The sequence below is a fragment of the Halichoeres trimaculatus genome, unplaced genomic scaffold, assembly GCF_033239565.1.
Source record: "Halichoeres trimaculatus isolate MK-OKI-2021-1 unplaced genomic scaffold, fHalTri1.1 fHalTri1_scaffold_19, whole genome shotgun sequence".
In the NCBI taxonomy this organism is placed as follows: Eukaryota; Metazoa; Chordata; class Actinopteri; order Labriformes; family Labridae; genus Halichoeres; species Halichoeres trimaculatus.
This window is the reverse complement of record NW_027437197.1, coordinates 14,321,327-14,337,771: the sequence shown is the minus strand read 5'-3', so window position 1 is coordinate 14,337,771 and position 16,445 is coordinate 14,321,327. Positions and strand designations below refer to the sequence as shown.

The following is a 16,445-nucleotide window of genomic DNA, read 5'->3' as shown; positions in this document are numbered from 1 at the left end:
GGAGCCGCCGCCGTGTACTTAACAAAAACAAAACCTATAGTAGCAATGGAAGCTAGTAGCCTTATCCGTCGAATCTAGCCCTCCCTGTTTGAGCCATCAGAGCGGAATCTGACTCTGAATCAGACACTGATAGTGCTCAGTCTCATTCCTGGCAGTCTAGTAGTAACAAATGCTATCCAACACTCGAGAGCGAGTGGGAAAACCACCGAAGCTAATGACACTGAACTTATTTATACCACACCAGCAGCAGGGGCAGGGTTATGCTAATGATGGCCCCCTTTAATGACGCAGGTATGATTTCTGGCCCGCCCATTTAAAACTGAACACAGAAATTTTAAAACACAGTTTGTGAGTCTAGCTCAACAAATAAACCCTAAATGGTTGGAAGACTTTTTACATGTTTTAAGGAAACACATATATGACCTATTTAGCGCGTTTAGAAGAAAATGTCTGAATTTGCTTTGCATGGACTTTAACGCTGGTATCTGATCAGAATTGGTATTGGTCGATACCCAAAGCCCAGGTATCAGTATACTTATTAGGGCAACAAAAGTTGGATTGGTGCATCCCTAATTTCACCCCTGACCACTTCTCTGGGCAAAAACAGGTGTTACCCTTTATGCAGATGGTTAATAATCTACAGTGAGTTAACCATCAAACCAAACCCTCATGTTTGTTTTTGTTTCCCTCTCTGACGTCTGAAACATAAAAACATTCACACAACTCCTCTGAGCTTCCTTTTAATCATAAACCATCCCTTTAAACCAATTTTCTTTGTCGTCATTTTAACTCACAGTCAGAGCAGGTCACACAACATCAAACATGAGTGCTGTTTCCATGGCTCCCTGCACCTATAGGAGCTTTGTTTTGTTTTCTGCGTCTTCATCTTCACGGTTTCACGGTGTGCAGCTGCAGATTTATGAGCAGATTATGAGCCTTACATAAACCCTGCTGTTTCCAAACACAGATTAACACAGCACTTTAGTTTTTGCTCCATTAATCCCAAAGACAGAGGACTTTTTCATGCACACAGTGTTCTTCTTTTATACAAGTTTTTTTCTGTGTGCACGAAAAAAAATTGCAAAAATTTTGATCAAATTTATTACCACTGTTTCTGATACATTATGTGTGATTTATAGTTCTGGGTTTTCCTATACACTTGCTGGAGAAGATTTTACCGGCCACCTCTGTGCAGCTCCTGCAGGATTTCTTATCACATCCTAAAGACACAGCCTCCTTAGACACAACGTTTCACACTCCTGCAGTCTGACAGGTGGAGCTGCAGAGGGAAGTGTGGGATAACCAGCCAAGGTGCTGAATGCTTCATCCCCTCCCTTCACACCACAACTTCATCTCACAACACCAAGAAGAATACATCAGAGGCATCCAAGCGTCAACTAGTCATCTACACACTGTTTTTAATCTTATCCCAAATATTATGCCAAGAACTACAAACCGCGATCTGAAATTATACTACTTCTGTCGTATTTCTAAGTTAAGGTGCACAAACATGTTTACAAATTGAGCTGTAGCCACAGAATGCCAATCACAGGAGGTGGCAGTCTCATGTGTCACTAATACTTGTCATTCAAATGCTGCAGAAAGCTGAGCAGAGCTGTCAATCACATGCTCACCCGGTAAGAATAGATTTCATCGTCATCATTCAAATGTGTCAAATTAGCAAGTAAACAACTCACAGGTCCAAAATGATGACTTCTGAAGCACAGAAGAGTTTTTTAAAGTCAGCTATGCATGCTGTCATGGCACTGTTGAAAAGAATTAGTGATATAGGCAAATCCATTTTTTGCAGAAATACTGATGGGACAAGCATCTTTACATTTGACTCAGACTACTGTTTTGCATTGACATCTCCAGAAAATAAGATAAATTAATTTGTTTTACTGAGAAAGATCAACTTAGCGAGCTTGAAGAAATGGATTGTAACTAAGGGGTTAGATGTACTAGGCTAAGATGAATGAACACATGCCTGATCAGTGCATCTGTCTGTAATTTTGTGTTATTTGTCCACAGTTCTGCAAACTGCCTTTATATTGCTCATGCTAAAATTATGCACAATATAATGCTCTATGTGTGTGCTGCAGGTTTTGTATGTTGGAAAATTAACAGCTGGATTTCATTCTGATTCAGGAACTGCTTCTACTTGCAGCACCAAGCCTCTTCTCTGTGTACTGTCAGCTCTGCAATGTACACAGACTAAGAAGTCAGCAGTCTGCACAGAGGAGTCAGAGATCCATGCTCTGAAGAAAATCCCATATTTTCACTCTGGTATTTAAAAAAGCATAATATGCAACCCCTAGTTCTTTTGTGTTAAGGGATGCATTTAAAGATGCACATAAGAGAAGAACACTGAAACATTTACCAGGTCTTGGGGTTTGTGGCTAAACAGTGATTTGTGGATCCTAGGACACGTCGCCTGATGCTGCACCTGTTCTGTCGCTGCAGACGACTCTCTGTTTTGATGGGCTGCAGAGAGTCTCCTGAAGAAGAACAGAAAGAAAACTGTATTTTTACACCGTAAATATTTCAACTATTCAAGGATTGTGATGTTGTTTACCTTTTGTCACACAGAGTTAACTAAGAGTGGAGGAGAATTCAAAGTGAAGTGATCATGTGACTGATGTTTGATGTAAAGCAGTAAATCAAAGATCTCAGTATGTTGGTCTTTTGTCTCCTCATTGTATCCCTTCTCGCTCTTCAGAGTCATTTTCCTCACAAATCTGACCCTCATAATTTGCACGAGACGTCAGACCCAAAAATAGACGAAGCTGAAATGGACTGGAGCAAAAATTAAAGGATCCAGAGCAACAACAGAGCAGCTAACAGGGAACTTTGTGGTTTTGTTTCTTTGACCTTCAGATGCAAACAATTCAGATATTCATTATCATCTCTGCATTCTAGGCTCATGCATGATCTTTATTTTGGAGCGATAGTATTTTATGACATGTGAAATGGGATGTCATGAAAGAGTTTTAGGAATTAAACAGTATTAAAAGTTACAAAAAAATCACAATAAATGTCAAGAAATAAAGAATCTCAGACAGGTATGCGGAAAGAAATAAGATTATTTGCTGATTGTCTCCCTCTGCTGGTCAGTCAGCTCGCTAAACTTAAAAAACAGTCCTTTCCCCCTTAAATAGTCCATTGTCTAACTCGAAACAATCAAAAAACTGAAATATGAAAGCTTGGCCCTGATCAGACATAATCCGAAATTACATGGGGGAAAACAAGGCACAATATGTACAAATGTAATAGGTACAGCAACACTTAAAATAGTAAACTATACGATCCAAACAAAATATTTTAAAGCACTTTGAGTGTGAGGATCATTCAGTTTTGTCGTTTTTGTTACCACAAGTAGCCTTAGTGGGATGATTTATGTATTGCACAGAATTTATATATTTCATTTTGATTTCCTATTGTGTTTGATTAAAACGCGGGTTTACGGTAGAAACGATTAACAAGAGGAAATAGTTTAACTTAAACATTAACAAATGTTTTTTTTAATATTGATTCATTAAGATCGTATTCGTCTTCAAAAGCTCTATTTCTGGTCCACAACCTACCTCCTTAATGCGATAACGCACCACTACCGCTAGTTGTAGAGGGCTATTCCATGAGAGGCGGAGGAAGAAGAAGAAGAAAAGGAAGACACTGGAGGCGGGATAATGATCTACCAATCACAGTAAAGCGTTTGTGAACGTAGCCTTGGCTACTCTTGAATCAACCAATCACGGATTCGCATTTATCTATGACGTCACATGTTAAACAATTTCAAATTTGGTAAAGGGACAAACGAGAAACGTTGCCTCAGATTGAGGCTGTTTTCACGGAGGAAGAGGTAAGAAACCAGTTAATCTCATAACGACAAGTTTATTCTTTGATCTTTATGCTTCCGATTGTTTCCAGAGTACAAGTTTTCGCTCCATATAAGCTGTTGAGGCAAAGCTGGTATTAAAATTGATACGTTGGCGTTAGCGTGTGTCGCCCAGCTTCTCCAACACCACAGAAACTCCGGAAAAGGGAGATGTTATACCCTTAATTTAAACCTTGATTTATTTAGACTGCTCTTATCGACAGGTAGTGTGAAAACTCAGACATAATGGCGCAGTTTGGCTTTGAGAACGACATACATAGCATCCTTAAGTTGGACATGCCTATCACAAACGCTCCTATGGCGAGGTGGCAAAGGAAGGCCAGCTCCTCCAACACCTCCGCCCTGAGTGGGCTATCACCTGGGAAGTCTGGGAACTCGTCCATGAGCTCATCGAAAACTCCCAGCAAAACACCAGGTAACAAGTGTGTGCTGTTTAAAACCTTAAAAGTCGCTTGAATGCAACCATTTTGACAATGAACTTGTGTTTCTGACTTTTTTTGGCAGGTAAAAACAAAAAACAAACTCCCTCTAAATTGGGGGGCGATCGCTTTATTCCCACAAGAAACAGCAAACAGATGGATGTGGCAAGTTTCCTGCTCACAAAGGAAAATGAGCCTACAGACACAAACCTCTCAGGAGGATCAGCAGTAAGTCACTGTTACTGTTCTTGCACAACACACCTGCCTCTGTAACCTATAGAAGCACACAAGACTCGACACTTTTATGCACTTATTTGTTCTTATTTTTGACACACTTCCTTTATACCTGTTTGGAAATGAAGACTTGTACTAATATGAAGCATCTGTCTTTCCAAAGGAAAACCAGAAGGCCTGGTCTATGTCACTGAATGGATTCAACATGGAGGATGCAAAGATTCTGCACCTCGGAGGGAAGCCGCTGAATGCTCCTGAAGGTCTGAATGTCAGCACGCTGAGCATGAGTTTTGTACAAAAAAAAAGAAGCTGAGAATTAATGGTGACTCTTTAAATCTAATTTCCAGGCTATCAGAACAACTTGAAAGTCCTCTACAGTCAGGGTACGACTCCTGCTTCAGTGAAAAAGACTAGATACATATCCTCAACACCAGACAGAATCCTGGATGCTCCTGAGCTTCGAAATGATTTTTGTAAGTATAATTCTTAAAGATTGCTTGTAATTTTCTTTTCTTTTTTTTAATTCCACCAAAGTCTGGCCATCAAGATCGAAAGCTTATTACTTGAGAGGTGGTTTTACTTTTCTCCATCTTTTTATACAGATTTGAATCTGTTCGACTGGAGCAGCAGGAACATCCTGGCTGTGGCTCTTCATAACAGCGTGTACCTGTGGGACGCCTCGCAGGGAGACATCACTCTCCTCATGAAGCTGGAGAGTGAGGAGGACTATGTCTGCTCTCTGTCCTGGACCAAAGAGGGGAGCTATCTCGCCATCGGGACCAGTGATGGTAAAGTTCAGGTCAGTGTGAGCTCAGATTTTTTCATCCGCAGGAAATGCTTCAAAGCGAGTGTTTTTTAATGGTGTATATTTGTGTTTTAAGTTGTGGGATGTCAACAATCAGAAGCGTTTACGCAGCATGGCCAGCCACACCGCTCGAGTTGGAAGTCTGAGCTGGAACGAGCACATCCTCTCAAGGTATGTTACTCTTCTTATTAAGGATGCACCGATCCAATTCTGGTATCAAGTATCAGCTCCAATAAAGCCCCCCCCCAGAGCTGGATCAGGTACAGGGAGGAAAGGATCCATCTGCACTTGACACTAAGGCTAAACTATGATTTAGTCAAATTTCATAATTCAGTAGTCAACTTTGAGTTCAGAAGCATTATATAAACTGCTTTAATATTAAATATTTCAGTCGCTTGTTGTTTAAATATCAATCTCAGTAATTCCATATGTACTCATTTTTTTGTCTTGTACTCAAAACTTTACCAGTTTGATCCCAGAGCGTAAGATACCCAAAGCCCAGGTATCGGTATTGGTATTGGGACCAGAAGAGTTGGATCGGTGCATCCTTATTTCTTATAGAGGGGCTATTTGTTTATCAGCAATGTTGGATGTGCCCCCAGCTTGGGTCCAGAAGCACTGCGGAGTATAATGCTTTGTCAACTGACGAGGAGGAGTTGACCAAAAAAGAGAGCATTTTTAAACTGAATATCATCACTTATACAGATAGTAAAAGGCTACCAGGTTTGTAAGTCCGAGACCTGGCTCATAATAAAAGAACTAGAAAATTATGTCCAGGGTTAATTATTTACCCACGGATCTCGCTAGTCTTTCAGTGTAAAGTGTGACCCTGTTAACTGACGACTCTCAGCCGTTAATCACTGATACTGTCGGCTGAGAGTCACCAGTTAGCATGGTCGTTATTAACCCCGCAGACATCGCTAGTGTTTCAATGTAAAGTGTGACCATGTTAACTGATGACTCTCGGCCATTAATTACTAGTACTGTCAGCTGAGAGTCACCAGTTAGCATGGTCGCTATTAACCCCAAAACACCGGTTGCTCTATAATGGTCAAAACTTGATAGACGTTGCCACTGTTGTCAAGAATCATTTCTAAAAACTCACTACAGAACAATCATACATTTTTATGCTGATAACAGGTTGAATTTACTGTTAAAAAACACTAACGCATCTGAATGAATGGAGCTAAACGCTGCTTCTGCGGTCAAGATGCATGCGCATTTTATGATGATGTAGACTGATAATCCCACCATACCTCATACAAAACACTCAGTCGCACTCATTTCTTGACACTAATATGGCATTTGTGTCCTCTGTAGCGGCTCAAGGTCTGGACACATCCATCATCATGACGTGCGTGTAGCAGAGCATCACATCTGTACACTCACTGGTCATTCTCAGGAGGTGTGCGGGTTGACATGGTCACCTGATGGCCGATACCTGGCCAGTGGAGGAAATGACAATCTGGTGTGTGTGTGGCCACGTGTGCAGGAGGGTGGTAACGCCAGCCAGCCAGTGCGCTGCTGGAGCGAACATCAGGGGGCAGTAAAGGTCAGTTAAGTCTTATTGCAGCTGGTTCTGATGTGGGCTTCCAGGGTGGAGTGTGTGTTAAATTTTAATTTGGACATAATTGGGAATATTATATGATTCAGGCTTTAGCTTGGTGCTCCTGGCAGCCAAACATCCTGGCATCAGGAGGCGGGACCAGCGACCGTCACATCCGGATCTGGAACGTGAACAGCGGCTCCTGCATCAGCTCACTGGACACGCAGGCACAGGTGAGACACATAGCTGCACCATCTCACTCCAGAATGTGGTTCAAAGTAAAAGCACCCAGAAAGTATTAGTGGTAACGTTTGATGCAGAGGTTTTATGGACCTTTATTACAATCAGGTGTGCAAGGAATGTCTTTTAAAGCAAACCTTTTTTTTCCTAGAAATTAAAACTAGTAAAAATTTTTGGACGTAAAATAGTGACAACTGATGTCTGTGGTTTTCAGATCTCATCGCTGGTTTTTGCTCCAAACTACAAAGAGCTTGTTTCTGCACACGGCTACGCTCACAACAACGTGGTCATCTGGAAATATCCGTCTCTCACCAAACTTGCAGAGCTCAATGGTACAGCTTTTCTTCTTATTTAGATCTAGTCACTAATTTGAGGAAGAAATTTGAGTAAAATGTCTTAACTTGAAACTGTTTTGAATTTCAGGTCACGAGGACAGAGTTCTGAGTCTGACAATGAGCCCAGACTGCTCCACAATTGCAACCGTTGCCGGAGATGAGACGATCCGTTTGTGGAAGAGCTTCGAGGTGGATCCAGTGAAGAAAAAGGCCAAAGACAGGATGCTCAAACCGACCAGCAGTGTCATCCATCAGTCCATCAGATAATTTTTTTTTCTATTCTTACCAGTGAACGTGCAAATGATCAGATAAGTTATGTGCAGATGTTATGATATTTCTCAATAAAGATTTGAACCCATCGAGGGTTTGCAAACTGAGAGGCTCCATGAAAAAGTTCTTTTCAGCCTTCGCTGTCTGACCTCAACTTTGACTCCACATGAACTTTCACTGTTGTCTTGGTTTTCATCCCCTGACCCCTTTAATAACATTGCCAATGAGCTCAGAGATAATTAATCTAGCCAGTTTCTTGAAGACAGAAAGTGAAATCACTCACTGAGCAGCAGAGATGGTGTTTTTGTGTCAGTGTTACAGAGCATGTGTTCATCATGTCCACAGTCCAGCTCTCCTGGTTGTGAATCAACCCTCATGGCAACAGCAGGCTGTCTGATTGGTACGCTGGCTAATAGATTGTTCATTGGTTCTTCATAATCAGTAGCAACACTTGGGAGACAATTAAAGATGACGTGAGGGCAGCTGGAGGAGAGTGTGTGTGTGCACAACTGTGTGTTTTACTAATGTATTCAGGTCTTTGTCAAAAGGCTTTTGAGAAAACAAACAGAACATGAGCGGAGCTGGAGGCACATTATTATCAGACTTTCAGTAGATCACGCAGACGTGTGGTTGGACATTTCATCTGGTCTACAACTGTTTAGCATAATTACATCATGTGGGGCCCTTATTCCTGGTTGATTTTTTTTTCTTTGTTTTTTTTTTTTTTTTTTGGGGGGGGGGGGGGGGGGTGTTTGCAGATGTTTTTGGAAAAAAAAAGAAGAGCTTCAAACTGTGTGGAAAAACATGCATCTGAGTGAAAACTTGTCTGAGAAGTTACATGAAAACTACACAAGACGGACCCAAAAGACACCTCATGCTGCTTTTTGCTCCTGCAGATAATGTGTTTTTATCCCTCTGAAAACTTTCTGGGTCAGTTTTGGGCTTAATATTTAATATTTTGTTATAAAAACAGTTTACCCATGACACCAACTCTGTAGCAATGCAACAGCAGAGGAGGGTTTTGGAGATCTGGTGGGGCCTTGAAGGGACAGTCGCTAACATAATGCATTTCAGACAGAGACTGAAATTGGGGTTATGAAGTGGACACCCTGAGATAAAGCTATAGATCATGTAAACCTGCTATAAAGGTATCAGCAAGGCAGCATAAAGCTCAAACATTAGCATAATACCCCTTCTTTAAGCTTTGATATTTTCAAAAAAGGTTGAGTTTTCTGTTCGCTGTCCTGTAAAGTGGTCAGAAATAGAGAAAAGAGCGGCAGAGACCAAAACTGTCTATACCAGGCTGTAAACATGTTCATTTCTGCCAAGAGGGTTTAACATGGGGCTCTGTGGTGACTGGCTCACCTTTAGGAACTGCCTTAAGTGGACACTCATAGAACTGCAGTTTACAGTTAAAATGCTCAAGCAACTATTGGAATGTAATTCCTCTAGAGTCACATTTTCTTGAGCAGTATGTTGAGATATGCAAGTTACAAGAAATGTCTGCAACAAACATAAATGTCAGGCATGAAATAACACAGAAGCATGGAGAGGTAGAAAGTGTCTGTCTGACCTGTTACAGTCTTCACAGCAGTCTCCCCACAGGGTGTGATGGTCACTACTGCCATCTTTCTGTCCAGAGCTGAGCAGAAGGAGCCCATCGTCAGCAGGATCCACACCAGGAGAAGAAAGACTCCAAACAGACAGATGTATCTCTTAGTTTCTTGGCATGATAGAGCGACATCTTCCACCCCCTGCCCTTCACATGTTGCTCTGCACAGCTGCCTCTGAGTGTGCCCTCTCTGTCTCTCTTTCTGAGTGTGTGGAGTGTGTCTCGCTCCTCTAATTAGGACAATTAATTCAGGAAAGGCGGGTACACAATAACCATGCAACAAAAAGAAGACAGTTTGTTGGGGGGTTTTTGTTTGTTTGTTTAATTTTTTTATTTAAGGAATAATATTCAGGAGTTTGTTTTGGAGTCTTAAAACGCATGAATCAGATCTAAATAAACTCATCTAAAATTAATCTTAACAAAAGAGAAAAGACAGCACCAGAACACAATGAGGGCATCATCAATAAAAACACACAAAAACATAAAACTTTGTGTGAAAACATATGTAAATAAAAATAATGATAAAAAATAAAATAAAATAAAAGGGGGAAAGGGAAATGCTTGGGGGATTTCTGGCTTTTTGTATTTTGTGTCAGCATCAGCTTTTGAAGGGTGAAAATGTGTATTATTTACTCTGATCTGGAATCTTAAAAATTTGTGATTTGTTTACTCTGCATCATGAAACCAAACCCTTTCCTTAGCTTTAAAATTTCTCAAAATCTTAAATATTTTCACAATGAAATACAGTCAATTGGTTTAACCTCTCCCAATTTCTGCTTCTCCTTCAGTTCTTGGATCCATTTGTCATTGCTGGTGTTTTGAAGTTCCTCAATTGTTCCACGAAGCCGCGGTTGGGTGACGAGGCGGGCCGGGCTGATTTAACCATTGAGAGTGCAGAGTCAAAGGACTGGCCATCACATGACATCAGGTAGCCAATGACCACTGCAGGCGCCCGGGACACGCCGGCATTGCAGTGGACCAACACTACACCTTTCTGAGGAGGAAACAGCAAGGTTAGATTAAGATTTAAAAATGCACTGCCCCTCTTTTACCAGTAGAGGGACCTAAACACCAGCAGACAAAGTGTTACACACCCTAACAAGACTTATCACTGACATGCTCTTTAGTTAATAGATGTCTTGTTTGTTTGTGCCTTTGGAGCCTCATTAGTGTCTCTATTACAGCCTCTGTTTTCCTTCACATGGGAGGTTTCCTCAGCAGCTGTGTCCCAATTAACAAGACAAGGACAGAGCTCATTAATGTCAACCTTCTTTAAAACTCAGAGGATGAAGAGGGGAGCTTTTACAAAGATGTCAAAGTGCTCCAGTGAGACTGGAAGCTAACGCTGAGTGTGCATGTTTGCCAAAGTAAACCCCACAAATCAAAAATCAAATCAAAGATTGTGTTGGAGCCACCACCTTTAGCGACTTAATGTTAAAACTCAATTTGAATCCCTGCTGAACTTTAAACTCTTGGTGCTGCTGGGTAAAAAAAAAAAAAATCACCCAAAAAGGCACTCAAACCTCTTAACGTTGGATGAAAACAAAAGAAGTTGAATTTGTCTGCAAACAGTCTGTAACTTATGGAAAAACAAAGTACAAAAAAAAGAAAAAAAAAACAATCATTTAGCGTATCCATCAGTCCGTACTTCAGTCACATGATGCTGTTGTTGTCATGAGAGTCATCTCCAGCCAGATGGCCGGCAGGGTAATGTGACCCAGCCTTTCAAAGTAAAAGCATCAGTTTGATTATTGGGGCTGGAATTACCATTACACACACACATACATGCAGAAACATTTCATTAAGAACACACACACACACACTCAGACATATTATAATGAACACACATGCTTCCTGTAATAACACACCCCTAATGACTGCCTAATGATCACTCAATGTGTATGTGATTGTGTTTGTGTGAGAGTGCATGCGTACGTGTATGTGTGTGTGTGTGTGTTCTGCATGTGTGTGTGGGTATGGTGTCATGTTAAGGTGAACTGCAGGCCCCGCTGCTAAAAGCTTGTATGACACTGAGATCTGATCTGTGTGCAGTTTAATAAAACATGAGCAAAACTAAACATCTATTATTTAAATCAGGGGAGGAGGAGAAGGAGGGGGGAGAAGTTAAGAATTTGTGTTGCCTCATTTTAAGACCCTTACATCAGCGTTCTTGTTCCCATAATCTCTATGTGAGTTTGACTTTGTTTCTAGCTTTTCAGGTTTGATCTGGTTGTTTGGTTTAACTGAGGTGAGAAAGCTCTCACTCTTCTTTGTTTTCTGTTTTTTCATGAGGGGGAAGAGAGGAAGATATGAGAAAGGTCTCACCCTAATATTTAGTCTTCTTTTTTTTCTTCTGTCAATTAAATCCCAAAGAAACACTCAATCCAGAAGTTTCATGATGCAAATCATTTGGTTTCACTTGAACTGGAGCAGCTCTCACTCTCATTTGTTATGCTTAAGTTTCTGATGTGTTTTGAAGTTCTACATTTTTTTGTATCAGTTAACAGCACTGCTAATGCTCTAGGCCACAGGTGTCAAACTCGTGCCATGGAGGGCCAAGAGGCTGCAGGTTTTCCTTCCAACCAGAAAACTCCACCAGCTGATTCCACTGATTACCTCACCTTCAAGCAGAGAGTAGGGACTAACCAGTGAAACCAGCTAGTGAAGTTCTTGTTTGGATAGAAAACCTGCAGCCTCTCGGCCCACTATGGCACGAGTTTGACACCAGTGCTCTAGGCTTTCAGATCACTCTTAGTGTTACCTCATTGCGAGCCTGCTGGATAAAGTCGCAGCATTCCTTCATGTGAAGCAGAACATCAGCATCAGGATGATCCATGATGCTGACAGTTTTATAAATGAAGAGGTCAGGAAACACGTTTTCCACCCCAAAGGCCACGTTCAAAATGTGGGACACCTGCAGAGGAAGAGGAGGGGGATTAAATTTACTCATCTCACACATTGTGGTACAGTAAAAGGAATTGGGTGTAACGTCATGCAGTGTCCATCCATGAGATTCCAAAAAAAGCAAAAAATGAATTCAGTGTTCTGATGGACAGAAAATAGTCTTACCTTGTGTTTTCTCAGAGTGCCGAAGTCATGTGCAGCATCTTGAGAACCTACACACAGCAAGTGCACATAAACACATGGTGAACTACGGCAGTCTGGGACATTTTGAGATGCCTCACCTCAGAAAAAATAAAAGACATGATAAAAAACATTATCATCTCATTATGTCATCCTAACTTCTTCTGCAGTCACTGAAAACCTTGAATCTCATATCTTTGGCTGTACCCATTTTTTCAATTTAACTCAAAGTATTTAAATCCCATCCATTCCCTGTCTCTACTGGTGATCCCCAGGGTTCTGTCTTGGTACCCCTTGTGTTTTATCTCTCACTTCCTCTTGGCTTTATCTTCTGTGATTTTTCCACCTATTTTTACTGTTGTACTAAAATATAGTGTCAGATATTAGTTACTGGTTTGTTAGTATACCAGTCCAAGAGGCTGCCCATGGTGCTGAACTAAACAGTCCCCCCAGCAGAGCGTCTGCTGCAGGTCACAGGGTCATGTCTGTTCCACCTGAGAGCAGGTGAGTCTGACAGGTAAAATCTCCCCCCACGTCTGGACTCATGTTACTCAGAGCTGGATGGGTCGGTGGACAGAGGGTGACTTCCAGAGCAGGAGAGAGGACTTTTTTATTCACATTTAATAATGCCCAAAACAGAAGAAAATTTAACGTTTTTTAAAGTTTCTCTCTGTGTCATTGTTGTGTAGTGTTCACTCACCCAGCAGCAGGTACGGTTTGACAAAGCCAACTTGAACGTCCCACGAAGTGTCAGGAACATACCCTAGCGTTGTCTCTTCTATGGGGATGGGGTCTTCAACCACTGTGATCGTAGAGCCCTTCCAGGTCTCAATGATGCGGCGGCCACTCAGTGAAGTCACACGGGTGCACTGCTTCCTGAGGCGCGTCCGGGAAAAACTCTGGATCTCCTCTGTCAGGGACTGCATGGCTGGAGTGTGCCCTCTGTTCTGTTTAGTGAGCAGTGTGTATATTTTTTTAACACTTGTTTTGTTCCTCAGACAGACAGGTCCATAAGTTATTGGAGATTCTTGTTTTTTTGTTTGTTTGTTTGTTTGTTTGTTTTACTTGAATTAAACTCCTTAGAAATAAAATCCTGAGTGCTTCTTCTGATCATGTGAAGCACTTACTTTTGTTTTTGTTTTTTAAAGTAGGAGGATGTAACTAAATTTAGACTTCATTTTCACCTTCCTTGGATCACTTACAGGTAGATTTGAATGCTTGAATGCTACAAAGCTTTTAATCAGATTCTTTAAAGTTCTCATGTGACACAGTCTTTGTCTTTTTCTGGCTCTCTATCAGACTGAAGATTCAGGTTGAGATACTGATGATGACCACAGTCTGCAAACTCATTTATGAGCTCTTACAGCTGGATGTCACTGCAACAGGTCCCTGAGGAAGTATTATATTATATTTCTATCATAACAAAAGATGAAATTACTGTTTTCCTTCTTGGGCATAAGATAATGATTAAGAAGCACAAAGACAACTTTACTCCAAAGAAGCAATAAAAGGACCAAAGAAAGTAGTCTGAAATGTGACATCATGCACTAATTTAAAAGTGTGTGTGATAGAGACCTGTTTCAGCTGTGGTCCTGCTCAGCTCAGAATGGTTGAAGGTTTTCACAGATAGTCCAGTTTAAAGTCCAGAAACAAAACAGCTGTCTGTTTGCAGAAAAGAGACAAAGTTATCTTTTTCCAGTCCAGAAGCTCCTTCCAGTTTCTCTTTGCTGATTAAACCTTGTCCATGTTAGACCAGATCTAGAGCTGACCCAGTGTCTCTAGCTACAGTCTGTCTAAAGTGAGTTAGACTGTGACCAGACCAACTCTGCAGGAGGTCGGTCTGAGGTGCTGCTGTGCAAGATGAAACCTGCTGTCTATCACTCTGCCACTAGAGCGCCATGATTGTGACTAGTCTTTTTAAACTAAAAATAGAGAATAAAAACAAAGTCATTTCAGTTTGATATTCAACTAATGTGCAAGATATTTAATGTGTGAGTTTCTTTAACCTATTTTGATTTTTTTTTAAAAACATGCATAAAAAAGATAGATTTTTAATCAAACAACACTTGAGACATAAATTATAACAGCTTTAAAGTGCAGAAACTGATGAAGAAAAAATAATAAAAAGAGAACGTTAGTGGAGGCTGCAGTTTCATCCTTTGTCCACAAGAGAGAGCCATAACGCTGCCTTAATTGGCCGCTTCAGACTTTTAAGAGTTTTTGCTTTGTTGATTTAAGTTTTGCCCGTTAATCCTTTTTTTTTTTTTTTTTTTTTTTTTTTGCACAGTATCACAAGACCTCAATCTGAATTAATTCTATATTTTATCTTTAAAGATCATTTGGCCTCCTCTCAAGGCGATGTGAAGTCCAGAAGCTCCGATCCAGCTAGGACACTTTGAGCCACTATACAACAGCAAAATCAGTAATTGCTGCAGATTATTTTCAGTCTTCTGCCTTACTAAATGTGTGTGTGTGTGTGTGTGTGTGTGTGTGTGTGTGTGTGTGTGTGTGTGTGTGTGTGTGTGTGTGTGTGTGTGTGTGTGTGTGTGTGTGTGTGTACAGCTGCGCTGTTATTTATGTTGGACATGATTCTGGTAGTTTCCAAGAATATTTCCAGCAGGAGGAAGAGAGAGAGTGTCTGAGTTTCAGGCTGAAATTGGAGCTTTCCATCTTCCTAACAAACTTGTGCACAAACACACCCATGCGCACATGCTCACACATGCGCACACACACAAAAAGACATGCACAGGGAGAAAGAAGAGGGAGGTCAGGTTTCCACAGAAGTTTGTTTTGAGTTTTGAAACAGAAGAGGAGAGGAAACACAAGATGATTGGAAAAAGAGGCGAGGAAGAAGAGAGGGAAGATGCACAAAAAGGAAACAAGGGGAAAAGAGGAGGTTTGCTTTTTCAGTGGAAAGAAAAGAGACAAGGAAACATTTGGACAACAACTAGGGGAGGGAAAGAATTATGAACAGTTAACGCTACCTCTGATGAGCTCTCATGGGACAAAAAGAAAACAGGGAGAGAAATAAGGAGGGGTGATGACAGAAGTGCTGATTCACCCTACTTCAGTTTTTGTGTGTTAGTGCGTGTGTGTGTGTGTGTGTGTGTGTGTGTGTGTGTGTGTGTGTGTGTGTGTGTGTGTGTGTGTGTATGTGTGTGTGTGTGTGTTTTCCACTGATAGGCATTACCTGCCAAAGTGTGAGGGGGTCGTAACATCACAAACAGAAACACACAGCTGAGATGAAGTCATGAGAACAGAGAGAAGAAAAACTAATGATGGAAGAGAAGAAGGAAAGGAAAACAAGAGAGGGGTGGAAGGAAGAAAAGAAGGAAGGAAAAGAGAAGGAAGGAAGGGAAAGGGCTGACCTAACTCTCAAAGTCTCTGCATGTTGATCTATGAGTCAGAAAATGCATCTGACAACCATTAGCTCTTTCTGCAGCTTCATTTTCAGCCTTAATGGTAACAGGAGCTGTTGATGAGACAAACCTGCTGGGGTCAAAGGTCAACCCTCGCTACTATATCAGCACGCTCAAAGATGCAATATTATCCAGTTAAAAGCTCAGGTGGGCAAAAAAAAAACCCAAGTCAGGTCAGTTGAATTTTGGGTGAAAATTGTCCCTCCATGCAGCCTGTCTGCCACATTTCAGGTAGTTTTTAGGAGTTGTGTGCACTTGTATGAATACAGCTGCAGATTTCTCTTCTGCTGCTCCTTTACTAGTCTAAAGTATCTGAATTAGTTTGAAGTATCTCAGGCTGCAGCTTTAAATCAATGTATCACTTTGCAGTTGAATCATTTCAGACAGATCCAGAGTCAAATCACATTTAATTTATGTTTCCATCCTTGTACTTGCTCTAAAACAGTTGTCTGAGAGATAAATGATGTCAAATCCACTGATTTGATGAGGTGTAATGACCCAAACATCAGTGAGCTTCTCACAGCTTTACTGGTATTTACTTTTCATCTAAAAGGAATCTAACTTTATGCACGGAGGATAAAAAGAG

General features: G+C 41.0%; 2 protein-coding genes across 3 annotated transcripts; one reads left to right on the top strand and one right to left on the bottom strand.

The window, feature by feature from the left end:
- The first annotated feature begins 3,765 nt into the window (after positions 1 to 3,765).
- On the top strand, positions 3,766 to 7,822 carry LOC141808902 (cell division cycle protein 20 homolog). 2 transcript variants are annotated; one of them, XM_074695677.1, is made up of 11 exons: positions 3,766 to 3,859; positions 4,099 to 4,310; positions 4,400 to 4,542; positions 4,712 to 4,808; positions 4,896 to 5,021; positions 5,151 to 5,347; positions 5,430 to 5,524; positions 6,674 to 6,905; positions 7,007 to 7,132; positions 7,354 to 7,471; positions 7,563 to 7,822. In XM_074695677.1, the coding sequence occupies exons 2-11, from the start codon at positions 4,121 to 4,123 to the stop codon at positions 7,739 to 7,741; spliced, it is 1,503 nt and encodes a 500-aa protein (XP_074551778.1). In that variant the 5' UTR covers positions 3,766 to 3,859; positions 4,099 to 4,120; the 3' UTR covers positions 7,742 to 7,822. The 2 variants fall into 2 exon arrangements, with proteins under 2 accessions (XP_074551778.1, XP_074551779.1); XM_074695678.1 differs by having other exon boundaries at positions 3,787 to 3,859; positions 4,103 to 4,310.
- Positions 7,823 to 9,888: 2,066 nt separating this feature from the next.
- LOC141808587 (dual specificity protein phosphatase 19-like) lies at positions 9,889 to 14,283 on the bottom strand. Its single transcript, XM_074695256.1, has 5 exons — positions 14,016 to 14,283; positions 13,141 to 13,387; positions 12,426 to 12,472; positions 12,118 to 12,270; positions 9,889 to 10,350 (listed from the first exon to the last, which is right to left on the bottom strand). Exons 2-5 carry the CDS (start codon positions 13,364 to 13,366, stop codon positions 10,141 to 10,143), a joined length of 636 nt encoding a protein of 211 aa, XP_074551357.1. The 5' UTR covers positions 13,367 to 13,387; positions 14,016 to 14,283; the 3' UTR covers positions 9,889 to 10,140.
- Between the last annotated feature and the right edge of the window lie 2,162 nt (positions 14,284 to 16,445).